Source organism: Garra rufa, chromosome 24 (genome assembly GCF_049309525.1).
Source record: "Garra rufa chromosome 24, GarRuf1.0, whole genome shotgun sequence".
NCBI classification, from domain to species: domain Eukaryota; kingdom Metazoa; phylum Chordata; class Actinopteri; order Cypriniformes; family Cyprinidae; genus Garra; species Garra rufa.
Window position 1 is genome coordinate 14,275,614 of NC_133384.1, and position 8,980 is coordinate 14,284,593.

The 8,980-nt window shown below is 37.9% G+C and overlaps 1 protein-coding gene across 1 annotated transcript in view; it reads right to left on the reverse strand.

Annotated features, from left to right (window-relative positions):
• Positions 1-2,894, reverse strand: part of dlgap1b (discs, large (Drosophila) homolog-associated protein 1b) — an 86,793-nt gene extending 83,899 nt beyond the window's left edge. Inside the window, exon 1 of the mRNA XM_073830880.1 lies at positions 1,815-2,894. Within this exon, the coding sequence (XP_073686981.1) occupies positions 1,815-2,894 (1,080 nt within the window). The remainder of the gene's footprint in view (positions 1-1,814) is intronic.
• Positions 2,895-8,980: the final 6,086 nt, after the last annotated feature.

Here is an 8,980-nt window from a genome sequence, read left to right on the forward strand (position 1 = left end):
TGTTCTGTTCAAAAGTTTACACCCCTTGCTCTTAATGCATCATTTTTCTTCCTTCTGGAGCATCAGCGACTGTTTGAACCTTTTGTAATAGTTGCGTATGAGTCTCTCAGTTGTCCTCCGTGTAAAAAGATGGATCTCAAAATCATACAGTATCTGCTGAAAGGGTTCAAATATGCAAAAGATGCTGGAAAACCAAAGAATTTGTAAGACCTGAAGGGTATTTTTTAGAAACAGCAGGCAGTTTAACTGTTCAGGACAACAAGGGACTCATGAATAACTATCACAAAACAAAACAAAAACTGTGAATCAACAACACAGTGTTAAGAATCAAGCGCATGTAAACTTTTGAACAGGGTCATTTTTATAAATGCAACTATTATATTCTCTTGTGGAGTATATGCAAATGTATTTTATGTGAAATATTTCAAAATAATTAACATTTTGGAGATTCTGCAAAGTGGATGTAAAATTTTGACATGGTCACTTCAGAATAGTTGACCTTGACCATACATAACTCCTCTTATGTTCTTTTCTCCCAATTCTTCATTCTACATGCACCTCACTCTTCTCCCCTCCTCTCCTCCCTCCCTTTCTACTTTCTCCTTTCTCCATCACTTTCTTTTTTCTGAGACTCAATAACTGTGTCACATAGGGAACATAAGAGACAGGGCGAGATAGCAAAAGGACAAACAAAATCCATTTTTTTCTCTTAATCTTCACACAAACAGTCACTGATCTCCAGGGCTGCAGGCTGTAATTTTTCTCACTTATCCTTCTCTTATTTGTTTATGATCTTTCCATCACATGGCATTAGTCCACAACAAAGAAAACAAAGCACAAGCCGTGGTCTTTGAGTTCATTTTAATCTGTCACATTCAGTGCCGCTAACACACAGCAGGTCAGTCCTAAGCATATGTTAATACATTCAACAACACTGGCATTGTAAGGGACCGTCCATACAGGATGTGTTGCTACGTTAAAAACAGCTAGCTCAATGGAATAAAACACCATGATGCATTGAAGTTGTTAAATATGTCAGTAACACTTTAGTTTATGAACCAATTCTTGCTATTAATTAATTTAGCATGCATAATACTAACATATTGGCTGTTTACTATAACTTACAAAGCTTTACTCTGGATAACCATATTTTTAAACCCCATACCTAAACTTAACAACTACCTTGCTAACTATTAATAAGCAGCAAATTAGGAGTTTATTAAGGCAAAAGTCATTTTTATGTTAGAGAGAGACAGTTAATACTTAGTTAATAGTAAGAACTGGTCCTCAAACTAAAGTGTGACCAATATGTCTGTCTAGCACATGATTTTTATAGAAAAACAGTGCAACAGAGGCAAACACATTGTAACGGTCAAATCCATCATGTTTTCATAGAAAAACTATTAAAAATTAATCAAGACCTGTTACAAACCAGCGAGACCCATCACAATGGTCAAAACTTGTCATTGCAAAAAAAAAAAAAAAAAAAAAAAAAAATCGAGCAATCGAGTTGTGTGTTGTGTGAACGGCCCTATAACATGCTTAGCCAAAGACATGCACATGCATACAATATGTTTACTCTTCAAAAACATGCAAACACAGCAGGAAGACCATGCACTGAAAGATTAGAAACAATGAGAGAGATGAAGCACAAGACAAAGATGAAGAGATCACACCTTCCACACCAAGAAACCAAATGCACATGACTCCTCAGAAGAAACGAATGAGGTGTGGAAGCTGACCTGATGAGGCGGATGATATGACAAAGGTGATGATGGTCGTGGTGATGAAGAGAGTGGAAATCTCTCTCCTACCTGTAAGAACTGGCAGGTTCGTCCCTGCTGGCAGGTCTGTGCTTTGACTAGAGCTTTATCGATATTGACAGTGGCCTTCTGGTACACCTCTCGGGCCCTGCTCACCGTTAGCGTGCTTGACCAGGAGCTCTTCTTGACAAGCGGACCAGCCTGATCCACTGACGTCAGGCCTCCGAAAGTTAGAGCCCCTGCTGTGGGGTTAGAGCAGGTGGAGCAACTTCCAACATCATTGTTGCTGCGTGAGGTCTTCAGGGACGAACGCCCCCCTCCTAGAGTGTTGTAGCTTTGTCCCAGGAAGTAGTGGGATTGGGACTTGTCCGGATGCCGGCCCATGGTCATGACTCCGGAAGGTTGATGCTGGTGGTAGAGGCAGATCTCTCTGTCCAGAGTGTCATCCGAGCTCCAGTAACCTGACCCTGGTGTCCGTGCGCGAGGTTTGGGCTCGGAGCGACTGCGTTCCTTGTTCTTCGCACGCTTGTTGCTGGACGACTTGTGTAGGGTGCCTAGAGTTGTGGTGGAAACGTTCGGATGGGATGTAGCCGTAGACATTGCATCGGCTGGGATGGCGGGATCATTTCCATTGAGGCTGCGTTGGCTGGGTCCTTCCAGGGAATGGGACTTGGTGAAGAGTTTTTGGACAGAATGTACAAGGTGGCGTATACGCCCAGGACTGTCGCTGCGCTGGTGCTCCAACGCTGCCGTCCGTTTGTATTGCAACGTGTGATACCCATCCTTTCTCACTGGTTGCTGCTGGTCAAACTTCTCCAGCAGGGATGATGGGATGCCAGCCGAGCTGCATGGGCCGCAGGTCCCAGTTCCCCCGGTTATGCCCCCCGGTCCCACATAGGGCACTATGGCGCATTCGTCCTTTAGTTCATGATGCGAGCCATGATGTCGGCGTGGAAATGTGCTGCTAGCCAGATCGGACTGGCACCTGTAGAAGCTGTGGTCGGTCGGGTGGGTCTGATTAAGGACATAAGGCCGTCGGTCGTGGCGGAGGGTCAAAGACTCGTAGGACGGGTCGCAGTGTGTGAGTGTGTGGTGGTGGCTGCGGCTGGAGGACAAGCCTTTCATCGTCATCCTGATACACTCACCCTCTCACAGCCTCATCCACACACACTGAGTCTACTGCAGAAAAGACAGATGGACAGAGATACAAGAGGGCCAGAAAGCAACATAGAGGACAAACAAATTAGGCAAAAGAACGAAAAAACAAGACGAACACAAGGAGAGAGAAACAAGAAAGAAGAGAGGGAGAGAAAGAAACAATATGCATTAAATATTGTCACATTTAGTTTATATTTCAACCTTATAGTGTCCACCATAGTGGACTGATTTTTAAAAACAACTTTTGATGATGTTACATTTAGACTACCATGGGCCTGATTCATACTAGGGATGTATTAAATTGACTAGCTAAACGAATAGTGGACTAATCTGTCTCAACTGGACATTTTGTATAAGTAGACTGGTGTTGGAGTCACCTGACCCCAAGCGTTTACATAAGATGTGTCTTGTTTTTGAAAACAGCTAGATGGAGAGCACTGGACTGGAATGGAACACTGGAGTCTCAAGACACATTTTTAAAAATTGGACTATTTTTAACTTGACATGCTGTCTTAATGCAACACTTGATGCAATGCTCAAAAACAATGTGAGATTTGACAGAGTGGCCAAATATGTCTGTCTGAATGTGTATGTATTTAGTGGCAGTGCTTTTCCATCTAACAGTGAATGTTCCCACAACTTTCATTAATGTTTTTAAAAGGTATTTACATGTTAGGACAGAACATTCTTAAAATAATGTTTATAGCATATTCTAATAATGTTATTAATGGAAACTTTAAGAGAAAACATTCTTATAACAACATTTTTGGAAAGTTCTTTTAATGTTATTTGTACACGATTGAGGTTCTTGTAATGGTAAAAGAAAATGGTCTTTGAACAACAGTCTTGGTGTGTTCTTTTGATGTTATTTGTACACGATTGAGGTTCTCGTAATGTTAAGAGCAACAGGTCTTAGAACAACAGTCTTGGAATGTTCTTTTGATGTTGTTTGAACATGATTGAGGTTCTCATAATGTTATAAGAAAACAGACTTAGAACCACAGTCTTGGAACGTTCTTTTGATGTTCAATTCAATTCAATTCAAGTTTATTTCAAGTTTTCAAGTTTGTTGATGTTATTTGTACACGATTGAGTTTCTTGTCATGTTAAGAGAAAACATTCTTATAACAACATTTTAGCATCTATGGCTATATTCATGGAGAGAACAAGTTAATCTATACACAAGTTAATCCACACAAGTTGATCTACACACACACACACACACACACACGTTGGGGGAAGGGCAATTTCAAATCTTCAGTTAATCTCACCTGCATGTTATTTGGACCGTGGGAGGAAACTGGAGTAAACCCACGCTGACACAGGGAGAACATGCAAACTTCACACAGACCTCCTGACCCAGTCTCAAACCAGGGACTTTCTTACTGTGAGGCAAAAGTGCTATAAACTGAGCCATGTGATTTGTTTTGATGTGACTGCTGTGATTTGTAGCTGATAATTGTTCTTATCATGTAAAAAATGTTCTTAGAACAACATACTCAGAACATCCTTGTGATGTAATTTGTACTTGATTGTTCAAGTCATGTTAAAAGAAAACATTCTTACAGCCAATACATTTAAGAAACATTCTCATAACATTGATAGAAAGAGTTTTTAGAAATACAAAGGTTATAACACTATGACGATGGTAGATTGGTATGTTCCTTTTACATTCACATAACAGAGGAAAAATGTTCTTCAAACATTAAAAAACTGGGTGTTTCGAATAATGTTAGATAAGAATGGTAGATTAGAATGTTCCTCAAACATTAATAAAACTAGACTAGATAATTTTGCTTAAAGATATTTTTTTTTTCATTTAGTACTGCACTTAAGATGCTATATAAATACTTACATGCTTCCCAGAAGACAATATAAGGATAATTTACTCTTATCATCCAGTTCAAAAAGTTTACACCCCCACCTCTTAATGCATTGTGTTGCCTTCTTAAGCATCAGTAATGTTTTCACCTTTTGTAGTAGTTGTGTATGAGTCCCTCAGTTGTTCTAACTGTGAAAAGATAGATCTCAAAATCATACAGTCATTGTTGGAAAGGGTTCAAATATACAGAAGATGCTGGAAAACCAAAGAATGTGCAGGAACTAGAGGATTTTTCTAAAGAAAAACTTAAGTGAACTGCTCAGGACAAACAAGGGACTCATGAATAACCATCACAAAACATGAAAATAGTTGTGGAACACCCAGGAAACAACACACAGTATTAAGATTCAAAGGTATGTAAACTTTTGAACGGGTAATTTTTATAAATTCAGTTATTATTTTGTCTTATGGAGTATAAACATCTGTAATGTGAAATAGCTTATTCATAACAGTACTAAATATGTATTTATATATGTATGTATAAATATATCATTTTATTATATATCATTAATAATTTCACTGTATTTATGAATAAATAAAGACTGCCTTGGTAAGCATAAGAGGTTTCTTTCAAAAAAGCTTTTGAATATACATGACTGTCCTCATATTAAAACAAAACCTTAAATTAAAAAAATCAATGCTCATTTAAATTGATTGACTTTCAGTCACTCTGCCAATGCAAATTGCCATGAGCGTGAACGCCCCTTTAAAACAGAACAGTACACGCAATAATGATGTTAGCACACCAACATTAGCATGTGAAAAACCTTTATAGGCATGCCTCGCCAAATCTGAAGAAAGACCGAGATGAGAGGAGCGAAAGATAAAGCCAAAGGCAGATTAAGACTGAAAGAAAGGAATTGACGCATTTTGCTGTTTATTCAGCTATATCCTGTTTACTGTGTCAAAATGAGAAATCAGTCGTTCATGCTTGAAGCCATTTGTAAGACTGTGAATTCATTAAGAGCATTTGCCAAAAGATCAATGACTGTACTGAGATCAATGCCATCCAGTGAGATGGACGCTGGAGCATTCAGGATACACTATTGCAACTACTCATACGGCATGCATATATATTTTTTTCCACATCAGTCTACACTCCATAAATCATAATGGGAAAGCAAAAATAAAAAAAAAAGGTTTTTAACATCTTAAAAAAACTTAAATGATTCCATTGCATAAGTGTTCAAACCCTTACCTGGGACACATGAAATTGACCTCAGAAGCATTCATATTGCTTGTAGATGTTACTACACTTCGAGTTAACCTGTGGCAAATTCAATTGAATGGATATGATTTGGAAAGGCACACACGTCCTAATAAAAGGTCTAACAGCTGAAAATGCATATCAGAACAAAAACCAAAAACCAAGCAAGTCCCTGAAGTGCCCAGCAAGAGCCTGGGCTTGAACCCAATCAATTATTTCTGGAGAAGCCTGAAAATGCGCCCATCCAACCTAAAAGAGCTTGAGAGGTGAAGAGATGAGAAGAAGAATGGCAGATAATTGCCAAATGCTGATGTGCAAAGCTTGTCACACCATACCAAAAACATCTAAGGCTGTAAAGGTGCTTCAGCTAAGCAATAAGTTAAAGGTATGAATACTTATGCAATGTACTTATTTAAGTTTTTTTTTTTTTTTTAATACATTTATGAAGTTGTGACCATTCTGGTTTTGATTTGTTATTATGGTGTATGGAGTTTAGATTGATGTGGAAAAAAGTAATTTAAAGCAATTTAACATAAGGCAGCATATATACCTAGTTCTGCCATGAAATTCTAGATGACACAAGCTGACGGGTTGTTAACCTAACTGATGATATCACAGAGTTATACGACTTAGCAAAAACTAATTGGTTGCATACACAACCAATGAGCTTGCAACTCGCAGCTGTTTAAATGGCTGGTAGCATTCACTTGGGCATTTCACAGCACGCTTTCAGAGTACCCTCCACCTTCCCCAGCTCCACCTGTATAGATCTGCTACGGGTTATTTTATGCTATTTGTGCAGCAGCTGTATGTCTTAAATACTCACAGCACTGTATCACCATATGCTTTGGCAGCAGCAAGTTCTGTACTTGCTTGCAGCAGCAGCAACAATAATCTACAACTACAGCAATAACCAACAGCAGCAGCAATTCAGCAGCAGCGTAGCAGATCTACAGTGCCCTGCACTAATATTGGCACTCTTGGTAAATATGAGCAAAGCTGGCTGTGAAAATAAATCTGCATTCTTTATCCTTTAAATCTTTCATTAAAAAAATCACAAAGTTCTAACCTTTCATTTAAGTAAAACAATGGAAACTGGGGGGGAAATCTCATTATGAAATAAATGTTTTTCTCTAGTTCACGTTGGTCACAATTATTAGCACCTAATTATTGCAAAAACTTTCCCCAAGTTAACAGCTCTGAGTTTTCTCCAACAATGTCTTATGAGTTTGGTGAACACCTGACAAGAGATCAGAGACCATTCCTTCATACAGAATCTCTCCCAGCTTCATGTTGGTGCTTCTTCTCTTCAGTTTCTACAGGGTTCAGATCAGGGAACTGAGATGGCCATGGCACAAGCTTCATTCTGTGCTCAGTGACACATTTCTGTGTTGATTTTGATGTTTGTTTTGGATCATTGTCCTGCTGGAAGACCTAGACTTACGGCTGAAGGTCTGGAATCCATGGCAACTTTTATTGGTCAAGGCCCGCCCATAAGGCCGTTTGACCGACATGTCAAACAACCAATCACAGTTCGTTTCGTTCAGTGTCACGTTTCGGTGCGTGGAAATGCCCCCACAACAACAGACTGGCATGCAACAAATCAGTCATTGAAATAACCAGCATTGAAAGTTAAATAAGAAGAGGGAGAAGCAGTAAGTCAGTAGTTCGCGAACATTGCAAAAGTGTATAACAACAATAGCGTCTGCATAAGCACCTTTTAGCAAAACACTGAGTAAATCAGTCTGCGCTTTGTTTCCCGGCGGACCGAAAATAAACGCGGCACTCGCGTCTCCCGGAAATCTGATCAAATTCAACTAATCAGATGACGACTTCAACATTCCTGAAGTGTTTCCAGTTAAGTGTACTATATGCATCAGACGTTTAGCCAACGTTCCGTGGCTGAGACTATGGAAGACCCAACCACAGCCCATATAAGATTTCTAACAGAGGCAGTCTTAGGCAGTCAGGTTTAGATTTTGTTATCCATTGGTATTTGACAGAATCTATAATGCCATGTATCTGAACAAGATGTCCAGGACCTCCGGCAGAAAAATAGGCCCACAACATTAAAGACCCAGCAGCATGAGTACTTTTTATCACTGTTTGCACCAAACCCATCTGGTGGGTTTGTTGCCAAAAAGCTAATTTTTTAGTTTCATCTGACCATAGAATCCAGTCATGTTTTAAGTTCCATTCGTGTCTGACAACTGAATATGCTGGAGTTTGTTTTTGGGTGAGAGAGGACGATTTTTCTTGAAACCCTCTGGAACAACATGTGGTGATGTAGGGGCTGTTTGATACTTTTATTTTAGGGTTTCTAAACCCCAGACTCAACTAATCTCTGCAATTCTCCAACTGTGATCCTTGGAGAGTCTTTGGCCCCTCAAATGCTAAATGAAATCTATTTTTGAAATAGAAAATACATTTAGTTTGAACCCTCACGTATCAAAACATATTTCAAAATGTATTTTCAATCTTAGGCTACATTTTTGTACAAACTACATTAATAATGATTTAATAGAACTTATTTTTTAAGATGCTTTATAATATTTTATTTTTATTTATATTATTATACTATTTTATAAGCTTATTTTGCAAATTAATTTTATTCAAATGTGTCATGTTCATGTTCATACGTGTTATAGAAAAGTTTTTCTTCAAATGACCAATTTATATATCAAATATATTTTTAAAATACATTTTCAAAAATATAGAAACAATTTAAAAAAAAAAAAAAAAAAAATATATATATATATATATATATATATATATATATATATATATTGGTAGAAAATATATATTTATCCAAATTTTTGGCAAATATATTTTTGGCCATTTTTGTTTTGTATATTTTAAAACATTTTAAAAATTAATACTTTCAGCAAACATACATTAAAAAGTCACTAAAGACATTTTATAATGTTACATAATATTTCTATTTCCAATGTTTTTGATGTTCTATTCCTT